The sequence below is a fragment of the Phoenix dactylifera genome, chromosome 14 (assembly GCF_051530095.1).
Source record: "Phoenix dactylifera cultivar Ajwa chromosome 14, Ajwa_hap1_PhDact_Kaust_v1.1, whole genome shotgun sequence".
Classification (NCBI taxonomy): domain Eukaryota; kingdom Viridiplantae; phylum Streptophyta; class Magnoliopsida; order Arecales; family Arecaceae; genus Phoenix; species Phoenix dactylifera.
Window position 1 is genome coordinate 15,258,818 of NC_143203.1, and position 26,556 is coordinate 15,285,373.

Here is a 26,556-nt window from a genome sequence, read left to right on the forward strand (position 1 = left end):
AAAGAATTAGCAACCAACTTAGTTCTTTTAATCATCCCAGCAGTACGATGAATATATGTTATCAGGAGGCATGGACATGGGGTCAAGCTCCCAAACTTATAAAAGGGCAGAAACGCAGTCCTTCCTTGGGCAAGCCCATTTATAGGGTAGATTGCTTCTTTCTTGGTTAGGTTTATGGTTGCTCCTTTCTTGGTTAGGTTTATGGTTCTGCTTCTATTCTAAATAGATGTGGCTACTAATAGGATTTTGAGCAAGGAAATTATTGCAAAAGAGTGCATATTCTGAGTATCACTTTGTAAAAATTTGCTTGGTAGTTGATGGCTTTTACAAGTAGGACAGTTTGTAAATATGATGTCTACCGATATATTATATTCACCTGAGAGTAAATGTGATAATTTCAGTATATACAAAGATTTTAAGAACATGTTTGGCTGAGGAGAATTGGACTCTGGAATAGAAATGGGTTATGAGTGACTCTCATTCTAGCTATTTGGTTGGAGAGGGGTATAAGAATATTCCAATCCTCCAAAACTTAATCCCTACCCTTCTCTAGAATTTACATTCCATTTTAATTCCGATTCTGATTACGAACTAAACACATCGAGAGATATGGTCATTCTGATTTTCATTCCAATCCATTCCGATTCCAATCGTGAACCAAATACACCCTAAATGATTGTGGATTCATGGAGAGTAATAGGTTCTAGAAAGTGGAATATGTATGGACAGAAATTCCAAATGTATATTGTTGAACCAAGACTAGGAAAGAAATGGATTCATGGAGAGTAGTAGGCTCTAGAAAGTGGAATATGTATGAACAGTAATTCCAAATGTATATTGTTGAACCAAGACTAGGAAAGAAATTGAAGAATCTTCAAAAGAAACATGTGCTCCTTTCCACCTTATTTTGGTGGTCAGGTTACTGGTTTTCTTCATTGCATGGAATTCATTGCTTTTCTTTATAAAGCTGATTTAGGAGAAACCTAAAGCAACTTTGGTCTGGGACAGGTCACCTCTTGGTCAACAATTACTTAGACACCCCTTAGAACCATGTCAAGATAACATATTTGTACTTTCTCTAAATCTTATGCTACACCTGATTTTGTATATTAAACTTATGAATCAAGGGTTCATGGTGAATTTAGACATATTTTCATCACAACTAATTGAATCTATTCATACTTGAATTTCAATACAACATAAAAATTGATAAGTATCGCTTTCATATAATCTAGATGATGAAGTTTGCTCCCTTAATTTAATATTCTGATATAAGTTGCTGAATTTCTAACCTACAAATCCTTTTTTTCTTTTTCTTTTTTTTTTGATAAAAACGGCATTTCATATAGTTCTCATATGAGTACAACCAGACAAATCAAAAGTAAGAAGATGATACAAGGGAGAAGGGATATCAGCGGCTCTCATCCACATAAGCTCACCGAAGTACGGAGCCATGGAGGCAACCCAATGTGCAGCTCTATTTACCTTTCCGAAAAATATGTACTGCCTGGAAAGACTCTATCTCTCCCTGACCAGTCTGCGAGTCTCACCAATTAATAGGTGGCTATCCTCGTAACGGTCCACTCCTCGTATCCAATCAATCACCATAGAGAAATCTCCCTCAAGGTGTACCCGCTCTGCTCTGAGCACTCTAATCACATAGGAGATGCCCTCCCAGGCTGCCCGAAACTCCACCTCAATGACGGTCAGGCCAAAGGTGTTCTAACCCCCCCCCCCCCCCCCCCCCGCCACTACCAGCATGCCATGATGGTCTTTGATCACAAATCCCACTCCTCCATACACTCCATCCGCTGACATACTGCCATCGAAATTAACTTTGAGATGACTAAAGGGTGGGAGTACCGATGAAAAGAGAGCAAACCCGAGCGCTGTGACAGCGAAATGGGTATCCCAGATGTCTCCGGTCATCCCAGAGGATCTCGAAGCGATAGATGTAGTGATCTCCGCAGCATGACGAAAGGCCTTGTCTACCACCGATCTCGGTGCTGATCTGCTGCCCTCAAAGACACGGGACGTTTCTATCCAACCAAATGTGATAGGCTAGGTATGCCCTCCGATCTCCTCATAGACAGAACTCGGTCTCCTCATGGAGTCCCTCAAATGGTGTAGAAGGTCCTCTACTAACTCCAAAACCTATGGGGGAGGAGAGGAGGAACACTTTTTTCTTGATCTCTACTCGTGTTTTGCATTATTTTTGACCCAGTAACAGTAAAAAATTATTTTTTTAAAGAGTATCTGCTTCCTCTAATTCTATTTTTGTATGAATTTATGGCATATATCCCAATTATGTTTTGCTCCAACGTTAGCCGTTAAGTTAACTTCTATAGAGATACCCAATTATTTATCCAGGACTTGCATTAATACGAACAATCAGCAATTATAGAGTATTTATATTTCACCTTAGATTCATACCATTTAGAATTATTTGTTACCGAAACAAGCTGCTTGCTCTTTATCCTTCGATGTATCATTGTGGTACAAAGTTAGCATAACTTATTCAGCTGTCATGACAAAAACCATCATTTGTTTATTTTATTGACCTTTTTTGATGCTTGAAGGTGCTCTGCTTGTTTATGTGCTAAGATTTAACAAATGTTTGTGTTGTATCTAAGCCAACGAAGCTCAAACATCCTATTGCCAAGACGAGCCCAAACTGTTCATGAACAGCTCAGCCATTTGATGCTCCTCCTGTTCTCTGCTCACTATTCCTTGAACAACCCTACTAAACCAAGAGATATCTGATGGCAAATCTTGCACAAATTTAGCTTACTACACCTATAGAAGCTATTCAGAAGAAGCTCAGAAATTGTGGTTAAAAACTTCGAGTAACAAATTGGCCTAAAGTAAGGTGCTGAAAGTGCCTGAGAAAAATATTTGGGCAAAATGTGATGAAGGTTATGCCCACAAAACATCACTCTAGTGTAACAGACTATCTAATTGCACAACAAAAACCATCAGATCATAAAGCTCTCACCAAAGAGCATAGGAAAGTAATTTTCACTCATTCTTTCACCAAAGGGCATTTCTAAATCTAGTAAAGGAAAGACAAAAAGTGTAAAATGAAGAATGCTCAATCTGTACAATATTCAGCGAAATATCAACTATAGCATGAAATCATTTCTCAAGAACAGTTGCTCAGATTAACAAGGAAACAGGAATATAAACTTCCCCCCTACTGCATAGAATAGGGTAGGAATGAATAAAACAAATTCCTAACCCGAGCTTAAAGTTCTGGGCTTTCACTGAAGCCAGCAGAGAGTCCCCAACCTCAACTTTCAATAAAACTGTCAAAGCTGCCCACAAAGGACTGAAAATCAAATTCGCATCCGAGCTTCAACAGCTAGGCTACGATTATAACTTCCCCTTTTTTTCGCACTTTCAGCAAGGAAAAAAAATCACTGGATTTACATAAAAGATAAAGGCAAAAAACTCACAAACCATGCTAAAACCTCTTACCCAGAATAATGCCAATGATTATGGACACCAGAGCTACTCCTAAGATGGACTTGAAGGCCATTAACCCTGAAGACTCTGGAGCAGCATTCATGGTTAATATTGTGGAAGTTGTCTGTGCAGTCTGATGCACCTCTTTGCTTCTTCTCTTGCTCCTTTTTGATGGTGTTGAAGTACTCAGTCCAATATCTCTGGATATCACCTCTACTCCATCCTTCGGTTTAGCTTCTACGATTCCATCCTTAACCTGCAGATAAATAGAAACGGAGAATGCTAAGGAAAAAGAATCACATTTTATTCCTCTGTCACCTCATTACTTTGAGGAGCACACTGATCAAAATGAAAGGGAAATGTTGTTAATCAGATTAGTGAGTTACACTCGCCTCCTCCCTAGATTTGGCAGTTGCTAACTTGTTCCCAAGTTCTGCGATCTTCTTTTCCATCTCAACTGTTTGACTCAGTTTATGTTTCAAATCATCAAGCTCTGCATTGACTAGGGCAAGTTTCTTGCCTTCTTCTATAACCTGCATGTTCCAAATGGGTGTCTTACTGAACTAATTTCAAAATATGGAGATATATGTAAAAAAGAAAAAGAAAACAAAAAGGAAAGAAATGAAAAGGATTAAAAGCTGGTCAAACCCTGATGACCCTTTTTTTGAGGAAAAGTTAGGCATTGCCTAACTGAATATGCATTAAGAGATGCAAAAATCATCCATGCAGAGAGATAAAACACAACATACATCTTAGGTAAGGTCAAACCATCAAACCCCTGAGAATCACCAAAAAAACACTAAACTTCCAGTTTATGAAAAGCTGGGAAAGCTCCTGACTTTCTTTATCTGAAGCCGGTTGTGTCCACAGTGTTGCAAACTGTTTGATTCTCTGAATGAGATGAATGGCCAAGTTTTTTTTTGGTGGGGGGTTTTGGGGGTGTAGAGAAAACCCTTGTATTCCACTCTAACGATACACACCAACCCCTCGGACTCACCAAACAAACATTAAATTCTCAGTTTATGGAAAGCTGGGGAAATCTCCTGACTTTATCTAAAGCCAGTGCTGTCCACAGTTTTGCAGACAGTTTGATTCTCTGAATGAGAGGAAGGGCTAGGTTTTCCTTTTGTTCCACTCTAACAGTACACGCCAAGAAGCCACACCAATATCCACATCCCAGCCTCTCTTTCATCTTCTCTTGATATTGCAAACCCTCATTACTCTTGGATTTGCTTGACTTCAGGATTTACTTGTACTATCAATTGCCTTCCTTACTAAAACCTCATTAATTGAAGCTTCAACAACTAGCACAGTGATGGGACTCACCTTGCAATTCTCAGCACGCACGGTACCGTAGGAGCACAACACTGTCCTCTTGGCTTTCCAAGCATCCATTGGTTTTATTTTTTTTTCTCCTTTTCTTCTTCAGTCTGAGCAGAACAGGAGAAGAGCTAACAGTCTGTTTTAGTCTTTCTCACCTTGCAAACAGTGAGAATCTGAAGGCTGGGAGGTAAACTGAATCAAGTCCTAAATCTGGTCGACCTTAGCCAAGTCTACTTCTTAATACAATAAATATCCAAGATATTCATTAAAGATGTTTAAGATTGATTTAACTAATTTTCTGAAGATATACTTGTGTGTGTGTGTGTTTTTTTTGGGGGGGGGGGGGGAGGGGGGGGGGGGGGATGCAATACATATTCTTTAAAGTTAGATTAAACTAGTTTCTATCACTCCATTTGCTTATGTTTTTGAATTGGAGACTGTACCCTATAAGGTCTGTCGAACCGCTCGGTTTAGGCAGCACTGAGGCTGGAGCCGCAATGGGACCAGCCGAAACCGATCCTTTTCGGGCGGAACCGCCCTGAACCTGCCAGAATTGATCGGTTCGATGCCAACTCAGTGCGAACTGGTACCGGTTGCCACAGTGGCATTGTGACATTATTGCCACAGCGGCATTGGGGAGGCTCGAGAAGGCCTTCCCAATGATGAGTTGCCACAATGCCAGAGCGAAGCCCTGTCCAAAAGAATTTACAAACAACACCAATTTAGGCTATTAGAAAAAAGAGCCAAGGCTAAATAAGGTGTGCTTCCTCTCTCCTCTCTCCTATCTCCTTCTTTTTTTTTTTTGGAGGGCTTCAAAAAATAGCTCAAATATTGCAAAATAAGAGATCATGTCAAATTTTTAAATTTCGGCTTGATTTTTTTATATATTGTAGATCTATGGACGATGTACATGCTGATATAAAAATTTTTATTTTTATATTTTATATAATTTTTAAAAAATAAATATATATTTTGAATTAAAAAAGAACAATTTTTAAAAATAAAAAAAATAAAAAAATGTAAAATCATAAACGTATTTAGGGACATACAAGCTACTCTATATAAAAATTTGATATCCATTCATTCAAGTTTAGATGGTTACTAATATGGTACTATTATATATATATTTTTCTTCAATATTTTTGCAATTGAATGGTGAATCCATTTTGAGTTGTCCAAAAAATTTTTTATACGGATAGCTATCCGAATCCTCTCTCAGATAGTCTTCTCGAGTGGCTATGAGTGCAACTAGTCTACCTTCGCCCTCATCCACAGCAAGCAGAGGAATTGTTTGACATAGAAGCGCCTCAATGACCTTGTATATGTCCATTACAATATGAAGTTGAGGCTAAAGTGCATTCAGAAGAAAGTGGAGCTCAAGTATACAGATCCGATGCATGGTACTTTCGTTGATGATGAGAATGATCCTATGATTGGACGATTTGTGGGCCAACAACAAGAGCGGAAATTTGACGAGCCATGATCGCCTCCACGACCGGCCAATTTCGTAGCCAGCAAGGCTAGGGTCGATGCAGGACCATGGGCTGAGCGCAATATTCCACGCATTTCTACGACTGATCAGCCACAGCCACAGGAGAGCCAATCACCACATGACTCCTTATCTGAGATATATTCTCAAAGATATTATTGAGAGATGCTTAGACGATGCCACTATGCTATCCAGTCGACTCGGTCAAGAGGGCGACATAGCCAGACGGAGAGAGGCACGAAGGATAAGAAGACAGCTGCCCAATACACACACAAAAAAAAACAAAAGGCACATGCAACCCCAATGGAGAGTATCGAGGAGTCCTAAAGCAACAATTATGGCAGTTCTGATGGTCATGAATTTGTTGGCCATAAAGAGAGTGGAGAACAGAAAATTACAGTTTATGAGACAACCACAGGGTTGTATTCAATATATCGGTGAATCCCAGTTTATGCATGTTACACATGATAGGGATCACGATGCACGATTTGGTAAAGCTCGCGAGGATAAGATTGCATATAAGAGATGGGCTCCTCGAGGTCATTCAAAAAGACACAATGTAGCTACAAATGACCTTGCACGTGGAGTAAAATCTGTAGACGTATTAGGTTCCAAGTCGTATACTAGATCCCAAGGTCCGCCGTACCGGTCCGGATCGGCGTACCGGTGGCCGGCCGGACCGGTACCGTACCGGCCGTTACCGCGAGCCAGACATTTTTTTTTTTTAATGTTGTCTCTGTTGGATCTTAAATTAAGTGAAAATTGATGTTTTTTTATTACTTTTTTCTAAATTTTTGCATTATCTTATTATAAGTAATTTATAAACTATTTTTTAAATAAATTATTAACAAAATTAATGAAATAACATAGGACAAAAAAACCGCACCTTAAATAGTCTCCGCTGAATTTTTTGGGCAGGACCTTCTCCTCAATTTGTGGGCTATCTCTCAAATCTTCCCGTCTCTGATTATTCTTCAGAGGCTCATTCCTGAATTTTTAATTAATAGCGCCTCTCGTTCGGTTTTTATAACCGAACGAGCGAGGGTGCTGTCATCAGGCCTCTCGTTCCTGTTTTTTTGATGGGAAGAAAGTGGCCGGCCACTTTCTTTCCCATCAAAAAAAAAAAAAAAAAAAGCTGTGGCCTCGGCCACAGCTTTCTTCCTTAAAACCATGGCGGGCGCGTGGTTTTTAAAACCACGCGCCACGCGGTGGTTTAAAAACCACAGCGCGTGGCGCTGTGGTTCCCAAAAAAAAAAAAAACCCTGGTTTTTTTTTTATTTGAAAGAAGTGGCCCACGGCCACTTCTTTCTTAAAACCACGCGCGGGCGCATGGTTTTTAAAACCACGCGCCACGCGGTGGTTTAAAAACCACAGCGCGTGGCGCTGTGGTTCCCACAAAAAAAAAACGGCTTTTTTTTTTTGTTTTTGAAAGAAGTGGCCCGTGGGCCACTTCTTCCTTGAAACCACGCGTGGCGCGTGGTTTTTGAAACCACGCGCCACGCGGTGGTTTTAAAAACCACAGCGAGGCGCTGTGGTCCCCCCCCCAAAAAAAAACACCGTACCGGTGCGAACCGGCCGGTTCGCACCGGTACGAGGCCGGTACCAAGCGGTATCGGCCGGTACGGCCTCCGTACCGGCTGGTTCACAGAAGAAAACCGAAAAATACCGGTTTTCATCTGTGTCCGGTACCGGTCAGGGACCGGACCGGTACGTCCCGGCCCGTACCGGCCCGTACCGGCCGGTACGGGCCGGTACGACATTTCTTGCTAGATCCTATTATCCGCAGCCACAGACAGCCTATGACTCATACGAATATAGATATGGATATAGTGCGTCTGAGGCATCCTCCAGTGGCTATTACCCTACGCAGCCCAGAGCATCTCACGGATCGGATTTTGCTGCCGGCATATTCGAATGGGCCCCTCTACAGCCGTATAATCAGCCATAGAACATCTCTCGGAGCCAGAGCTTCAGTGAGAGATCCAAAAGTGCTTATAACCTGACGCACGTTTCTTATGGGATGAATGTACAAGGTTACAATGCCGCTTGGTTAGAATGGTGGATTGATGTGCTTTCTGACTATGCTTATGATCCAGATATCTATGAGAGCCATCGCCACTCAACTCGATTTTCGATATTAGCATGTATGCTGTTCATTTTATGATTTGCATCATTTTAAAGTAATAAGATGCATCATATGGTTAAACCAGGATCATAGAAATATCAAAAAACATCAAAAAAAATCAAATTAGACTTAAATTCATAGAAAAAGTTTGAAAAGAGTGATTACCATAAATTTTTTTGAGAACTGCAAAAAAAAAATAGGGCGTGCTGGTCTGTGAATCGGCATGCCCTACTGATTCCATTCGGCACCGAACTGGTATCGAGCCATACCGGGCGCCAATCGGTATGGGTTTCGATACCAGTTTAGCAGATCTTGCCCTACTGTATTAGAAGCATGGTATGCTGTACCGTACCGTATTGGATGGTACCAAACGTACCGTACCATACCAGTGGCGCACCGTACCATATCGACACTATAATAACATGGCACCGGTACAGAGTCCGGTATCGGTACGGCGAACCCTAATTAGAAGTTGAAAATATACCCATTAAACAAAACAGAAATATAATCTCTTCCTCTCACTATTTCTGCAAAAAAATTTTCTTAATAAGACCATGAATTTTAGAAAGAAAATTGACATAAATACTACAGTATTACAAATATCAGATCTCAGAGGCATTTGAGGTGAAAGGAGAATTTTTATACACATGCAAACATTACTGTTCACTGTTTGAACTTGCAAAGGTCCTGATGATAAGGATTGCAATACAACAATTCTTCCTATATTGGTTACCTTAGTAGAAAGGGCTCCTCATGGGAGATACAGGTGACATCACAAAGCTAAATATACAAGGAAAGCAACTTCAAGGACTCAAAAGATCAAAACTATAGATCAGGTTAGGGTGGAAGAAAGGATTAAATTAACTCATTGTGGATAGGGCATTCTTAGCCCTTGAAACCATAAAAAAGAAGTGCTATGCATGAAAAAAGAAAGTTGAACAAATAAGGAGATACATATGAGAAGATAGAGAAAAAGTGTGGTAACCTGAGTACTTATGACTAATTATAACATCTTTAGTTTCTCCTCATGATGAATGACAGAAGCAACTCCTTTTTTCTTGCAAAATTATACCTTCCCATAAGAGGTCAAAAGATTTAACCTCTTCTAGGGTCTCAAGAAAACAACATGCATAAAATTTTATTTATGTTGGGACTTTACCATAAGATGGAGTTTTTGTTTTACTTGAGACTCCAAAATAAGATGAGTTCCCATCCTTAATCAAGTTTTATGTCTTACGGATCAAAGGTCCAAGGAAGCTTGCTGCCAATATTTTTTTTTTATAAAAAAAAAAAGTTTATTTTTGACATCTAAAATTAAAATCAAAAGCAGTAAACAAGTTATAATGTGAAAATGATATCTTAGCTTGGAGATTCCAAGAGATTTGTTGGACTTCATGGCTTGAGGGTTTCTGTAAAGATTAATTGACTCGTGAAATCTGGTATATTATTAAGTGTAGACATATGAAATTATAAATCCTATTTTTTATACAAACCTTCTTTTCAAAGATGATAAGACACATCTAATTTCATAAATTCCTCTGCACATAATGCTCCATAGATAACTAGTTAATCAATCTCGTTAAGAGAGGGAAAAAAACTAACCTTTTCCTTGTATTGTGTTTCAGCTATTTGCAGCTTCTGCTTCAGCTCTTCAACTTGCTTTTCCAGTAATGTGGCATGCTGATTTTTAGCCTCCATCTCATCAAGCGATTTCTTCATCAAAGCTTCCCTTTCCAGCTCCTTCATCGAATCCAATTCTTTCTGTCAAAAATAAACGCACTTGAGGTTTCCTTGTAAGCTGATGGTTGATAGACTTCGAAAGAATTCAAAAAACACAAAGAAAATGAAGAAAATAATAAAAATATTGTCACATCATTAGGTTGCAGTTAATGCTTTGACTCAAAAAAATAGTGATCATAACCCACAATCCTAGTTCCATATTTCCTATAAATTTTTCTTATTGGTTTCTATCTAGTATTAATCCATAATCATCACAGGTTTTGTTCCAGATCCTAATCACCATCTCCATCTTGCTTTGCCTAGGTCTCCACTTTGCAACCCTTCCCTAGACATTTAAAGCTCTTCTTCTAAGTTGGAATTCCTCTAGTCCCTCTAGTCTTCCTCTAGATATCATCTTAATGAGTTTCCATGACTTAATCATCTTATCCTAGAAACTTTGAAGCTTCCTCAAAAATAAGTCCCTTGTAGCGTCCACCATACAGCCTAGAATATATTTGCTTCAATAGGTTTTGGCTCCAGTAATATCAGAAGGAATGTTACTCTATTATCTTTAACTATCTACACTCACATACATCCTTTGCATGTTAGAATTGCCTTTTTCTTTAGAGTAAAAACAGTCTAACCAAAAACATATTGGAGACTTGATCTGATTCTAAAATGCCAAAAAAATGGTGCCGTACCTCTTAGAATATGTTTGTTGTTATGGTTACATTGTAAAGATATGCTTCAACACTTGATTAAATCTCCTATTGGACTCTCAACTCCAATTTCTTATCAACCATGTTCTCTAAAAAGTTTTTAGGATCTCAGTATTGCTTTTCTATGTCTAGCCCTATAAATCTCAACCTGAAAAACATCATTTACATCTCTTGTACTCTTTCATCCTCATCATCCCAAAAATGTCACGTAACTCTTTGCCTTGGTCCTAGGTTTGTTGCTCGGGATTTCCTCCCTAAGACAAACCAATGGTTTATCCAAGATCCACCGTACCGGTACCGGTCGGCGTACCGGTGGCAACCCGGACTAGTACGTACCAGTCCCGTATCGGTCCATACCAGTTTCGTACTGGTACGGCAATCATACCTCCTGGTTTCTCAATGAAAAGCTTTCGGTACCGGATCCCATGCTGATCCGGTACCGGTCCCTGCTCGGACCAGTTTGTATCGGCCCGTACCGGCCGGTACGGGCTGGTACGGCATACCCTGGGTTTATCTCTAACCTTAATATCTTCAATACCCCACTTTAACCTCCAATGCTATAGAAGTTTTAGAATAATCCTGCCCAGAGCTTGATGATAATAACATACCAATAGAATTTGTCTTAATTTTATTTTTAATTTACTGCAAGCATTTGATGATAATTTCCTTCTCAAGTCTTAAAATTTTTTCCCCACCTGGTGCAAACTCTGCTTTTTAACATTAAATCACTAACTAGTTGCTATGTGAGGAGGAATAAAGAACTTACTTCCTGTCTATTTGCTATGTGAGGGGGAATAAAGAACGTACTTCCTATATGAGGCTAGACACTATCCATTAAAATCTGACGATGAACCTAGTCTATTAAAATAGGTCCTGGCCTGCAGAAAAAATTCTTAATTTCTGTTTACCTATTTAAAACATTTAATCATGTAAGACTTATCTATCAAAATCTTATTCAATTTTTGAGCAAAAGCTTACTTGAATTTAATCAACATATATCCTAATGTATTTAGTATTTATGAGGGTCAGCCTTGATGCAACGGTGAAATTGCTCCATTGCGACCTAGGTGTCATGGGTTCAAAACACGAAAACAGCCTCTTCCTATATAGGGGTAAGGTTGCCTCTTCCTATGTAGGGGTAAGGTTGTCTACATCTGACCCTCCCTAGACCTCGTAGTGGTAGGAGGCTCATGACTGGGCTGCCTTTTATATCCTGCTAGTATCTATATCTAAAATCCCAAAAGATCCCTATGAATTCACTACATAGGCAACCAGAGCCGACACAGTACCTCCTCACCAATTTTTTTTTTTTATACAGATAATCAACTTTCAACTAAAATCAACATCAAAAATGACTTGCTATCTAATGAATAGTTGCTCACATTTGACAGATAACTAAGACAACCAGGAAATCAGTTTGATGGTGTAATGAAAGAGGAACCTGCTCTGTTTTGGTTTTGCAAGCAAGATCTAGTTCCTTTTGGATTGCATTCAGCTGTTCATATAAGGCATCTCTCTCATGGAGTGTGCTTTCATGCTTGTTCAATTTAGAAGTTAGCACTGCTTCTTTCTCAGCAGCTGCCAATCGCATGCTTTCAATCTGAAAAGACAAGGACTCGTAAAACCACACAGTCTCAGTAACTGGTCAAAGCTACTCTTTTTGAAACAAGAACTAGTTTTAAAATAAAAAGAATACCTTTTCCATGTATTTATTCTCGGCTAATAAAAGTTGTTGCTCAAGTTGTGAAATCTTTGATTGAATCAGAAATTTCTCAGCTAATTCTGCCTTGAGATTTTCCACATCGGCATTGAGAGAGACTTCCCTATCTTTCTGCGCATTCAATTGTTCCTCCAGTTGGACTATAATTGCTTCAAGTTCTTTCTTAGCATTTTGATACATTTCATTGAGCATGTTGTTTTCTTCCATAACAGAGGTTATCTGCAATAGCACATGTTACATTAATACATTTCTCCTGTCCTGTTGCTTTTGTACAAACACTTTATATGGTACAGCATGTTCTAAGGATAATATACCACGCTTCAATTTCAATATCCACATGTTTGCCTCCAAAAAGACACAACATGAAAATTATGGATGTATATAATTGCTCACCTGGGATTGGAGTTTCTCTTTCTCAGAATCAAATTGTTGCATCAGATCCTCTAATGTTTTCCTTGAAGAATGAAGCTGTAAAGATGTATCCACTTTCTCTGCAATGGCTATGTTCAATGCTGTTTGCAGCTCATTCATTTTTGTCTCATATGTTGCCAGCTTCTGAGACAGACTCAGATTTGTACTTTCTAGACCTTCATTCTCAGATCTGAAATGATCAACCTTTCTTTGCATTTCCTCAGCAAGTCCTTCCACGTTCTGTAACTTCAACAGAGTCTCCTCCAGCTCAACCTTCTGATTTTCTGCAACAACAGCTGTTTCTCTGGCCTGTTCTTCAAAAGTTTTTAGCTGAGCTTCAAGTGCAAGCAGTTTTTCATTCAAGTTTCTGGCTTCAGAATCTCTGTGTGTGAACTTCTCAATTGCATCATGTAGTTGGACTTCGGTTTCTTTTATACGGGATTCAGTTGCTGATTGGAATTCCAAGCCTCTTGAATGTTCATCAGTTAATTTTGCTATGGTTTTCACATGAGAAGCCAGTTGTTCAGCAGTTGCCTCCTTCTCTGCATGTCTCAAATTCAACAACTCATGAAGTTCATTAACTTTGCACTGATGAGCTTCCAGGTCCTCCCTGAGCTTTGAGTTCATCCCAGATAACAATTCATTATCAGAAATTGACTGTTCAGCTTTCAGATCTGCTTCTGAGGCCTTCTGCTTGAGCTCCTGAATGGTAATCTCAAGAGTAACCAACTTTATGGCATTTGTCTCCAATTCTGCTTCTAACGATGCCACGTTTTCAGCTGCCTCAGTAGCCTGAGCTTGATAAAATGCCACCTGCTCTTCATGAGACTTTAACTTTTCATTCAACTGTTTAGCTTCTGATTCCTTTTGCATAAAGCTTACAGCTGCTTCTTGAAGTTTTAAGTCTGAGTCTTTGACCAAAGACTCATGTAATGATTCTAACTCCAAATTTCTTGCAATAGTTTGCTCTACTTCTTTATGTCGATGCTCTAACTTTTCTTCAGCAGATCTAAGCTTCTCCAGTATATCTTTCTCTCTAACACCTGAAGCCTCAAGCTCTTTCTCGACACTTTTAAGATTCTCTTCTATATATTTCAACTCACTTTGCAAGACCACAATCAAATTTTCAGCTTCTAAGAGCTTTTTACCAGAAATGTTTGCCAAGTCTTCCAGATTCATCCTCTCTGCAGTAACGATGTTCAACATTTCTGTCAACTCTCTCTCCTTTTCATTTGCAGCTTGCAGCAAAGCTTCAAGACTTGCTGATTTTGTCTGGAATGCTTCCAGTTCTGCAGAAATCTCAGAAACCTTGCTACTGTACTGCTTTGATTCCACTTCAGCATCCCTACGTTTTGCCTCTGTGGTGCTCAGCAGTTGTTCTAGTTCCTGTGTTCGGTAGTTAGCAGCTTCCAACAATAGCTCTAATTCAGCCACTTTCTTTGCACCATCCTCTGCTTTGGAATGAGATACATCAGCCAAATCTTCCAGTTCGAGATTGCGCTGGTATGCAGCAGTAGCCTTATCCTCATGTTCTGCACATTTTTTGGCAAGATCCTTCAGCTCCTGTTCAAGATGTGAGTTTCTCGAAGAAGAGTTGCTCAAAGATGATTCCATTTGACTGATCCTATCTTCATATGCCTGGAAATGGCATCTTGACAGTGCACTTTCCTCCTCAGATTTTTTTAGCAAAGTGACGAGCTCTATCATTTTCTCACTGAGTTCTTTAATTTCTCTTTCTGCATCGATGTTTTTCACTTCTGCAAGGTTTAGATGTTGCTCAAGCTCAATTTTCCGCTTCTCAGTAGATGCCAATCTCATTTCAGTTTCCCTCAGTTGTGCTTTCAGGCCCTCTTCAGTTGCATTTGATGCCTGTATTAGATCTTCAAGCTCACAGCTTCTTCGTGTTGCAGTCTCAGCAGCTATGCTGGACTCTTGATGGAGCCCTTTTAGAGATTTCAGCGTTTGTTCGAGCTCCCCTTTACATGACAATGCCTGTGAGAGAAGTGAGTCTGTTCTAGTGAAATTCTTGTCGGCAAGATTCAACTTGGCCTCTAACTGGCCGCAAGTTTCCTCCGTCATTGACAATTTTGTGTTTAGGTCAGCCACAGCAATTTGAAGAGTATCCCTTTGACCTGTCAACATAACCAATTCCTCTTGCAAAGCTAATATCTGCATATTTTGGTCTTTTAAGCTAGATTCAACCATTTCCTTTTCCTTCATCTGCCCTCGAAGTTTGAACTCCACTTCGTCCAAGTCCACAAGCTTTGCTTGGAGATCTTCTTTGGTGGCAGAGAGCAGACTTTCTAATTCAAGCACATTCTCCCTCATCTGGTGTTCAGAAGCCTTATGGAGGTTTATTTCTTGTGTCAGTTCATGAATAACAGCATCCCTAGAAACAAGCTTCTGCTCCAAATCTGTCACTTGTGATTTTGAAAGCTCCAAACTTTCCTGAACCACTGAAAGCTCCAATGCAGTACTTGTAAGCGCTTCTTCAACTTGCTGATTCTCTGCAATCTTATAGCGGAGTCCCTTCAGCTCTTCTTGCAAATTACCCATCTGGTCTTCCATCTCCTTCGCATTCAGTTTTGCTAGTTCCAGCATCTTCTCGAACTCTAAGGCTCTCTTTGATTCTAATTCTGCATGTGTACTTCTCTCATTGCTAAGTTCCTCAAATTTATGCACCTCACCTGCTGACAACACCAACTCTGCTTCAAGCTCCTCCATCTTCTTTCTCGAGCTCTCCAGCTCAGCAGACAATCCATCAAATGCTTCCTTCACATCAGCCAGCTCCTTTTGCTTCATATCTAGCAATCTCAATGCTTCTTGGAGTGACTCAAGCTGCAGATTATGCTTCTGTTCAGCTTCCAAAATTTGTTCTTTCATCCTCTTCCGGTCGAGTTCAAGTTCCTCACAATGCTGGTCCATTTTCTCTAATTTCCCATTTGTGAGGTCAACCTCAGATTTTAGCAAGGATTTTTCAGATTCCGAGCGCTGTAGTTCTTTAGTTACAGTTTCAAGCTGGAGCTCAAGTGCTCTTATTTTCTCTTCCATTGCTTGCAAATCCAGATTAGCACCACGCAGGGTTTCTTCTACTTCTGCTATTGGTTTAAGCAGGTGGGAGCTTTCTTTTACATCTATTAGTTCCTTCTCTACTTTTATGAATTCCCCATCAGATGCAGTCTCTTCTTCTTCTTCTTTGTTTTCTCGTCTTATTTGTTGGAGTGGATCACCATTGATTAGACTTTCTCTTTCACCTTCAACTACCTGTATGAGATCTTTGTTGGAAATGACAAAGAACATTATAACAATGTTTATTTTATATGATTTTGTACAGTTGTATTCACGTTCAAATTAAATACTGTTAACACAGTTTAATGTTGCTTGACAATATAAAGGTTTCTTGTATTTGCCCTTAGACTTATGTGGGCATTACATTTGGAAACTATGCAAGAGATAATACAGGCATGAATCGTTCATGTGATATTGCACATGTATGTAAATTCATTGCCCATTTCCAAGATGTACAACTACACAGTTTTCACCAATGCTGATAAGTTTTCATTCATTGAGATACTGCAAGTAACTATTGAAGGTGTTTTAAACAACCGCTTCCTTCAAAAGAGAAAAAAGAGTGAACGAAACAAAGAGAGGACTTACACTGGTCCACAATCAGATCTAAATTATGCGAGAACACCAATATTTGTCCTTGTAATAACTCAAACTGAAGCTACTGATGCTTACAATGACAAAGATCATGACTGTTAGAGAGAAGTTTCCAGTCAAAGATCCCATATCTTTGTATAAGTTTTGATTCAACGTTTTAATGAAAATTACGCATTTTAATAACTTTCAAAGTATCTGCATGTATGTACGCCCCTTCATAACAAAGTAAGCAAATATCATGTGTGGCCCTAATACATCCTTCATGAGTTTGATAATCATTAATTCCAGCCTGAATAGTAATTTCCAGTAAATATCTACAAAAAAAAAGGATCAGCATTTTTTGATTCAGCAGAACATGGTGACAAGATCAGAAACTTTACTTTACTATCTGGAGCTATCAATGCCCTACTGTTGACATTCTGGAGAGAAATCCAGTCAATACATAGTGATGCCCTACATTTTCTTCACAAGCCAAAATATATTCCTAGTCATATTCATTAATGACCCGATCAATGCATCTTTTTCATTTTACTCTTCCAAGGGTTCTTTGATCATGTTACATGTTGAGTCCTAAAAGCATTTGCCAAACTGGATGTGATCATGGTGTACAAATGCTAAAAAAGATTTATTATTTCGCAATTTGTCTTACTGGGAGAATTTTCTGTTGGCACAAGTGTGGCGCATCCAAAGCAAAAAAATGCAAGAAACTGCAGTGAAAACAGCAAAGGAGTCGACTCATGCTGATCTAGGGTCGACCCCTGAAGAGCTAGGGTCGACTCATCCAGAGCTGGAGTCGACTCCAGAAAATCGAGCAGAGAAGCAACTCTCTGGAAAGCCTGAGAGAGTCGACTCGAGCTAAGTGGGAGTTGACTCGTGCCTGTGAGGAGTCGACTCGTGGATTGCGGGAGTCAACCCCAGGTCGGGGCCAGTGATACTCAGAGAGTGGAAGTCGACTCGAGTTGCGCCAGAATCGACTCTAGGTCTGCAGGAGTTTTAAGTAGGGACGGGAATTGATCTCCGACTTGCTTAAGACTCAGATATTTTAAGTCTTAAGGTGGCTAAACATTATTGGGCTAGGTTTAGGCTCAAGGAAGACAGAGCATACAAGTCATGGGTGTACATGGGCTTGGGTTGAGTGCTTTCTCATATGGTTTAGCCTAGGGGAGTTTTTGGGTTTGGGTCATGTTTGACCATGTATATACACTCTCTTGTAATTTGTGTATGTGAGAAATGAAATCATTGGAAACTCTTTCTTCTTGAAACCCTAATCTCTTTTCTCTCTCCCTCTCACGCCACCATCCCTAGGAATTCTAGGGCACGCAGCCATTGTTGAAGAAGAGCCAAATTTCGCTTGGCTCTTGTCCTCCTTCACCGTTAAATCAAAGGTCCAATGCCTCTTGCAGTATAGGGGATGCCCTAGGTGCTGTGGTTTGAGGCGCTCATCTCCTACATTTTCATAACTTGAATAATAGGGGGCAAAATGAAAAATTCATAGGGCAGAAATCCAGCACAGTCAGCCAACTTCGACTAAGATTTTTTTTTTTTAAGAAAAGACTAAGAATAATTCTGAACTTGTTCAAAGTAAAGAAGACATAATGCTGTAAAGAACAGGTTTCACTTATCAATCAAGATATTCTAATTTTTAAATGGCATTTTTTTTTTTTGTAAACATAGCCATCTCCCTAAAAAGTCCCAAACAATGAATCATGAACATGAAAACTAGATACCGAACCAATATGAACAAAATGCTCATATGCTTGCAAAAATAGAATATATTATGGCTTTAGATGAGACCATATATAGATAAATATTTACAAATAAATAAAAATACAATTGGTTAGAAGTGAGGAAGAAGAAGATGGTGCTTTGTTATACCATTATCCATAAAAATGAAAAAAGAAAATCCACTTGGAAATTGGCTCAACACTAGAAGCCTATGAAGCTCGCCTTGGACCCACCATGCTGGCTACCATGTCGGGTTTGGGTCTAAAACTGCCATGGCGTCTGCCATGACCTTTCTAGAACAATGACACAGAATGAACATCTCAAGTCCATTTTATGGTTTTCTCAACAAGATTCTTAAAATAAAAATGAGAAACAGCTTCTACAATGTCTAATTGGTAAATAAACTATCTCCTCTAACATTCCACAAATAGTTCTTATGTGCCAAATGCATTGTCTTGATGTAACAATGATTGGTCCTCTTACATGCTTCAAGAAGAGTTTGAATAGAATCCTGGATCCAACCTTGCAGCTAAGATAGTTGGCTCTATTAGTTTTAGACAATCCTGAAAGTTGGGCTGAATCGATTCAAGCCTAGTGCGGGAAATAAGGCTCTTCTGTCTCTTTGTTTCACTTAATATCCATCACAAGGTCCTCATATGCATCCTCATTCATCTTATTAATAACTTGTTGAATTCTCTACTACTTCACCAAAGTTCCTAAGAATTTATCCAGGTGATCGCTCATGAGGTTCTCAGTGTCTTCCAACTTCAGGTCTTGAAATGTTGCAGTCAAAGAACACACAGTGAAGGAGGGTGACCAGAATAAAAATAGTTTCAGTTCTAATATGAGAGATAGGATATGACCTATCACATGAACATTACCTTTGGTTCTTCAAATAAGAGTGAGAAAGGATTAGATATTTCCTTGTTGCCAAGGCAAACCCAACATCATTACCTCTAGTGCTAGTAATCCATGGCTCATCACCATCTAAACAGGAATGACTGATTGCAAATTGCATGACTTTCTAGGTACAGAATTTAAATTCAATCATAAATCTTCCCTCAAATGGCCTATGGTCCAACAGAATTTTGTAGAAGAAACTTTTTAGAAAAACCTTTTGACAGAAAATGTAATGATTCGAGCAAAATAAATGAACAACTTCTTAATCAAGCAGAAACTGCTTGAGAACTAGAATCTTGAATATGAGAAGAGGAAGGACTTATAATTATGGATGTTTGAAATTGCGAATAATTTCATAATATGGCTATCTTTCACATTGAATGGATCACAGAATGATCATGTATTTATTCTGAGAGAGAGAGAGAGAGAGAGAGAGAGAGAGTGAGAAGTAGGACCAGGAATTATGTCATCAACTTGGAATTCATACAAAGATAAATGAAAGCTGCACTTATGCTAGAGTCGAGCTAGAAATAGCACATACCAACAAAAAATAATTTTTGGGATCAAAGTTAGGTCCAAGCTAGGGCCACATCTAATATCAGAAAAGATCAAACCTAGACAAAAAATGGCCATGTCACAAAAACAGGGGAACAAGGAAATCAATGTGTTCATTTACCATGAACAGTTAGATAACATTGAAATTCATGAACTATACATTAGGCATTAACAAGGAGATATTATTTAAATGGGATAGTATACTTCTCAATGAAGGGGATCTCATGTGATACAATCTTAGTGGCATGAGAATTGCCAGAGGATGTACAAGTAGATGCAAATAAATCCAAAATTTAGCATATGGCCCAACTAAAACAACAGCAACAACACAAGATTTGAAATTTTTTTGCTTGTTTAAGACTGTGCCACATTCAAGTGAAGCTTATTGGCAATTTAAATGATATGTGCCTTTATCCAGGTCCAAAGTTCATATTTAATGCCAAAGTGAGCCCAAAAAATGAATAAAGGCTTGTTTATTTGGCATTGCAGAAAATCATAGAAATCAAGAACATTATTAGATGTTTGAAGAAAAAGAGATGGAAAGATAAAGGAATGTTGGACACCTTAAGAGGGCCATTTGAAACTCTTACTTGATCAAAGTAGTGGGATTCCTACTTTGTAAAATTTTTTATCAAGTTCATAATTTTTCCACTTATCAATTTTTTAGCAGCATTAGGGACATTTCATTTGGTACAAAAGCAAGTAAAAGTGGTGCTTTTTAATTGCTACTAATTTCTTCAGGAACATTGGTGATAGAATAGATGTTTGTAATATGAATATAATAGAGACCTACATTCAAATCCCATTGTTGATTGTAATGACCTTCAGGACCACCTTCATATGATTCATCTTAGTAAAAGAAGATTAAAGATTTTTCCTAATCAAATACTAAAGCATTTTCCATATCAGCTAGTATAGATTTCCAAGCCTTCGCGCCTTGTCATTACCATCCTTTGACCCTTGCTGACTTCAAGGCCTACACTTGTCATTATGTGTACAAAACAATTGAAATCTAATTATTCAAAGAACCTAGTTATGCTCAGTCTCCTTTTTAGCTCTAGAGTGTGTATCACCTCTTATTCAACATCAATGCCTCTGTCAATACAGATGTCTGTCCTTTCATGCTATCCTTCATAATCATTGCTCCCTCATAACCTAAATGACATCCATTTCCTTTTCTGATCAAATGAATCAATATTTTGAAAATACATTCAACTTCTATTTAACTAATAGAAAAGAAATTTGGATGATTTGATTAGCATTTTGGCAAGACAACGTCGGAATATCCTTCTCTATCCATCAAAATGAGAACGATTATTCAATCCATTTTAAATCACACCCATTTATCATCATCTTAGAAATGCTGCTGCGGAAACATTGCAATCCAAGCCCAACTAGGGAAAACAGGTAGCCTATTTTTCAAGTATTTCATATTTCAGTATCTTGTATCTGGCATCATTTTCTGCTAGAGCACTCCCAACTTGAAACTTGGGATGCTCCTTATCCAGGCAAGTGTGATAAGAACGCCCAAAGTAAATAATCTAGAAAGAAGCTCAGAGAACACAAAACCGACTATTGTTTAAATTAAGCTATCTGCACTCCAGCCAACTTGATCCAACCAGTTCTCATTTGTCTTTTATCATTGTTTCACTTGCTACATCATTCTTTAGTTGTTCTCTTCTTGAAAACATGAAGTGCTCAAGCATACCTTTAACTTCCAATTTAGTTAGTCCTTTACCCTTTCTACTCAGAGATAGCTTCTACATCATTACATTAGAGGATAGAACAGAATGAAATTTATTTGTGGTCACCATTCTTATAAGGAAGTTTAGGAACCGAACACTTCACAACAAAGTGTGACATGCCAAGAGATGGTAACAATTACCATCCTATACCTTCATGTACATGCTTAAATGACTAATATCAATTAAGATGAAAATGTTTCAGTTATCTGCTAGCTTGAACAGATTTGCAGCTCACCTGCAATAAGCAACTATTTCATTGGAGTACGTTGTAAGAAAACAACTATTTCAGTTTTTAATTAGAAGTTGAATCATCAATGATCACATTGCACATTGCATCATCTGGAAAATGGAAGATGGTTCTAATCACGATTAGCTAAATCACTACCAAATTGTCATCTTCAAGTAGTTAACCATGCCTTGTGAATGCGACGCCCCATTCAACCATTGCTTCAGCAGTGGATCTTGCTCTTTGCACCAAGACAAAAGTTTCTTTTGTCACCAGAACCACTTCCTATCTTCCACCACAATGTCCCTGCCACAATTACTAATGGACTGCACTTTGATCTGGCACCAATTATTCTGGACTGAATCCCCAAGATCCAACATAATCTGCTGAAGGTAAGCAAGACATGATGTGCAAGAAAAGCAAACAACAGCATGACATGGATGAAGATTATGCAAATTGCAGTCCAGATTAGGCTCCAAGTAAAGATAGACCAAGTTTCTTATCAAGAGAAAAAGAAAATGCTGACTTAACTCTTTTTGAAAGGAAAGAACACCCTTTTGCTTTTACTGTAGAGAAAACAACCATATTGGAAAACCCATTGTCTGCTTTCACCCTCTCACCTAAATGATCCCCAAACCTATTTCCAAATTTACATCAAACCATACGGCCATTTGAAGTTATTCTAAATTTTCCACAATCATGCCGCAATCCAGTTAGCACTCCTTATAACCCCACCTTGAACCCAAATTTTTAAGGTTTAGATTCAGCATATTTGCTATACTGCAGGTCTTTGTTACTTTCCATATATGCATCAGTTTGCAAACCCTTCTTTCCTGCAGATTTTTGTAAGCCAGATTTTTCAGCATTCTTATTGTTTACACAAATAACTAAACCTTCTTCATTCATAAAATTGTTCTTTTTTTAGATTTAAGTGCAACCATTGTAAAGCATTCAGCTTGCAAGGTAGGGAGGAATATAGCCCCTAGACGATTAAAGGGCCAAATGATGATAAATCCAGAAAAGAATTGAAATTATAATTGATCTAGAGCAAATAACAGGCTGTCTTAGATGCCAATGCCTATCTAGCATGTTTTCATTAAGGAACCATCATTTTATTACGAAAATATGGACTTGAGGAAATCTGAGACTAAGCATCAGATCATTCTTTTGATAAACCATCTTAAAGCGAAGAAGCATATACCATTTCCATAACAGTGTCAATAATGAGCATAATACAAAGAGTTTGCAATTCAAGGAGGACAACATTGAGCCATCAGATCATTTTGTCTACTCATTATTCCAGTCCTCGTGCAAATCCAGTCCCACGAAAGCATGTAACTAAGAAAATGGACTGTATGCAGTATCACCCATCCAATCGAGAATATCTTATAATATTGGGGGCAAACAGACCATACAGTTCTATTTATTAAGCTAGGCACACTCAACAAGAGTTATTGCACATGTTAAAATACCTGCGTAAGCTTGCCCCGAAAAAGAAATAAAGAAAGATACTGTGCGCATTTTGTTCAAATCTAAGGCTTTGTTAGAGATGTTCGTCCATGATCATATCCCACAAACATTATATACTTGTGCAGATTACAGATTATGTGCAAACAAATGCACTCTTTTTTTTCAAAACAGAACAGTATAGAAATTTCATAAGCGGACATGAAATGGGAAACCCAATACAATTATTTCAGGCTAAAACCAAAATCCAAACCAAGAAGTTTTAGTAGGAACCTTGTGATTACGGTAAAATGGTTTCAGACCTAAAACTCTGGACTAAACAGTATAGCTCAATCAAGTATAAGATTTGTTGTAACTTTCCATGATGCCTTGGAATTCGTTGTAGTTCAGTAACATTATTATTAGATGTTTTAATAAAGAAAGAAATGATTACTGTTGTGGTTCAAATTTGGCAGGACGATCCATTCTGCCCCCTATCAATTACCTTTACATTAACCTTGTGAGGCAACTTAAGTTTGACTTCTGCAGAGCTTTCATGCATCTCTCCTTCCATTTTAGCTCCTGTAGAATGCAAAAAGCATAAATGCCCCACCAACCAATTTATGCGTCCAAAATTCACCCATGCTTAAAAATTTTCATGTAATATATATAGCAATAATATGACTAGATTTCAGTTTTCTAGCAAAAGAAAAATGACCTGTCCAGCTTCACACATCCCATACATGAATGCGTTGTGTGACAAAAGGTCACATACTAACTCTAAATAGCTAACATGCAGTGCAAGCTTACTACAGTGCTTTAGTTCGGCTGGTACCCCTTCTTGCTATTTAGGACTCATTTGGTTCATACTGAAATATTTCTTTCGGGAAGCTAATGCTTGGTAATATGATGCCTGAAAAAATAATATTTATATATTTGGTCGACCATGAAAAAGTAGCGTATTCTAAAATAGCTTATGTTTGGTTGAGTATCTATTTTTTTGAAAAAGTTATATAAAATATCTGTTATACTCTTAATATAGAAAAAGATTTTATCCCATTCTATCTAAAAGCTTAAGCATATTTTTGAAAAAAATTATATCCTAATTTTCAGCTGATAGAAATTGAATTTTTTCATGTTCCACATGAATTTTTCTTTTCCATGAAATATAAAAAAATTTATTTCTATACAAAAGTTATTTTTTCTTTTCTCTCCTTTGAAAACTCCAACCAAACACGAGACATTTTTCTTTTTTTTCGTTGATCATACTTCCCCTCCTCTTCCCACAACCAAAAAAGAGGCAGGGTTGTCCTAATTTTTTTGCATTCCAGGCTGGGAAAATGGGTTTCAGCAAATGAGGTGCTGGCATAGTACATTACCGGGCTTAGAAACTCTCACCGTTATATTTATAAAACAAAAAAAAGGTACAGTTCTACCTTTCATGTAGTGCACCTCAATTGATGGGCTTCGCTAGATGATTTAAACCAATTAGAGCCGTCTGATCCGGTAAGCCCCAGAGCACGTTATTCACATGCACCACAGGAACCAGTTAATCCGATTATGCACATTATTTCAGAGCCAATCCCAGCCTTTCGTTCATAGAGGCCGATTCCCATCAGGGAACTTATTATCTTGGGTGGGACTGGGAGACACCATAGTGATCCAATGGAGGCCTTGATGTGTATACGTGCCAGCTGGATCTCGTGAACAACCTTTAATTAAAGAAAGCTCCAAGTAATAATTCGATATTCGTACGGCCAGGTAACTTTAAAAGACGTGCTTAGGTTTTAGATAAAACCACCTGAACGAATGAAAGAGTTACACCCCTCTTAAGATGATCATGAGGACATGACCCAAGCCCTCTTTAAAAATTTAAAACTTATTTTTTTTTCCTTTACATAGATTTCCTTGCAATTAAATATGCTCTAAGCGAATGTCTTAGTGATGAACCACCGAACTAAGAAACACACACAATCCTTTGGGTCCGCCGTCCACCCGATGGAATCCAGTAAAGGCAAGACAAAAGTCGCAAATTTCCTTTTTCGGGGGCATTTAGGGAACGGAAGCATTGCCGGCTGTTTCGCGGCCGACCAGGGGCATATACGGAATAGGAGAGCGGAAAATATGTAAAATAAAGCTTCCGATGACTCGAGGGAAAAACGAATATCGGAGCATTTTAGGAGCAGGAAAACTAACATTGGGCTTTGGGGGCTTCTTGGGAAGCTCGAAACAGTGAGATTTAGTAGTCCTAGAAAAAGCAAGGAAATTCCAGGAATAGTAGTTGCCACTACTGGAAAAATAGAGAAAAACTGGGATTAAATTGATTTTTTTTCCCTCTTTCCGCTCTTCTGAGACCCATCGACGAAATAAAATCCGTCCAATCCTTTCCGAAACTCATCAAAAATCGGTACGAAAATTTAAAAAGAAAACACAAAAAAGCAGCACAAGAACGAAGCGATTTCCAAGACATGAAACGATCCCATCTTTGTTACAAGAAAGAGAATACGATCAATCGGTAAAGTCATAATGACGATACAACGATTGATCGGATCATAATTTGAAACAAAAAAAAACTGATATTTTGCCATCTAGATTGAAAATTAAGATAATAACGAAGAGAAGCAAAGCAAAGCAAAGCAAAGCAAAGCATCAGTGGAACTCGAGCTGTTTAAGATTCCAATAACATCCTCGAAAAAATCAAAAAAAATCAAATATGAAGGAAAAAAACTGCGGAAAAGATCAGAATATACTCCAAAGAATCGACACGAATCCAAAAAAGATTGAAACTTAAACAGATCTCTTGCTCACCTTAGAGATCCGAAGACGATCGCCCTCGAAGAGGATTTCTTCTTTCTTCACTCTCTCTCTGTTTTTCTTCGTCTTTTTATTGCGTTTATTGAAAGAAATCGAGACGGAGAGAGACGGCGAAAATGGAGCGAATCTTTTATACCGGAGAACGGCAGGTGAGAGGTAAATCTGGGGCCGGGGGTGGGCAAGATGGCGAGGAGTTCGGGTACGGTCACCGCCAGTGGGGTCACCCATGGCGTCCTATTGGGCCCGCTGGAATTCCCGTGAGAGGTTGCGTGCTCACCGGGCCCACTGTTTTGGAGTAAATTACAAAAACGCCCTGCGGGGGTTTGCGTGATGCGGGAGGGAGTAGCGCGGAGTTTGGCCTCTCCATCTACCGGGGGGTGAATTGTGGGACGGAAATGCCCTCAGTTGGCTTTGTTTGCGGGATCCCGAGAATACCCCTCGTACGAGGACGGGATCGGGGCATCTTGGGAAATTTGAGTAGGTCAGCTGGGTCGCACGTGAGGGCATGGGT

The 26,556-nt window shown here is 38.8% G+C and overlaps 1 protein-coding gene across 15 annotated transcripts; it reads right to left on the reverse strand.

Annotated features, from left to right (window-relative positions):
* Positions 1-3,097: 3,097 nt before the first annotated feature.
* Positions 3,098-26,288, reverse strand: LOC103697551 (uncharacterized). Of its 15 annotated transcripts, none has more exons than XR_015973320.1 (8): positions 26,040-26,144; positions 23,737-23,813; positions 12,954-16,246; positions 12,537-12,779; positions 12,223-12,440; positions 10,005-10,163; positions 3,858-3,998; positions 3,098-3,721 (listed from the first exon to the last, which is right to left on the reverse strand). XR_015973320.1 is itself a non-coding variant. In XM_088711064.1 (8 exons), exons 3-8 carry the CDS (start codon positions 16,020-16,022, stop codon positions 3,464-3,466), a joined length of 4,029 nt encoding a protein of 1,342 aa, XP_088567190.1. In that variant the 5' UTR covers positions 16,023-16,246; positions 23,737-23,813; positions 26,040-26,196; the 3' UTR covers positions 3,098-3,463. The 15 variants fall into 15 exon arrangements, 12 of the variants coding, with proteins under 12 accessions (XP_088567190.1, XP_008777655.3, XP_008777654.3 ...); XM_088711064.1 differs by having other exon boundaries at positions 12,282-12,440; positions 26,040-26,196; XM_008779433.4 differs by having other exon boundaries at positions 12,282-12,440; positions 12,954-16,235; positions 26,040-26,184.
* Between the last annotated feature and the right edge of the window lie 268 nt (positions 26,289-26,556).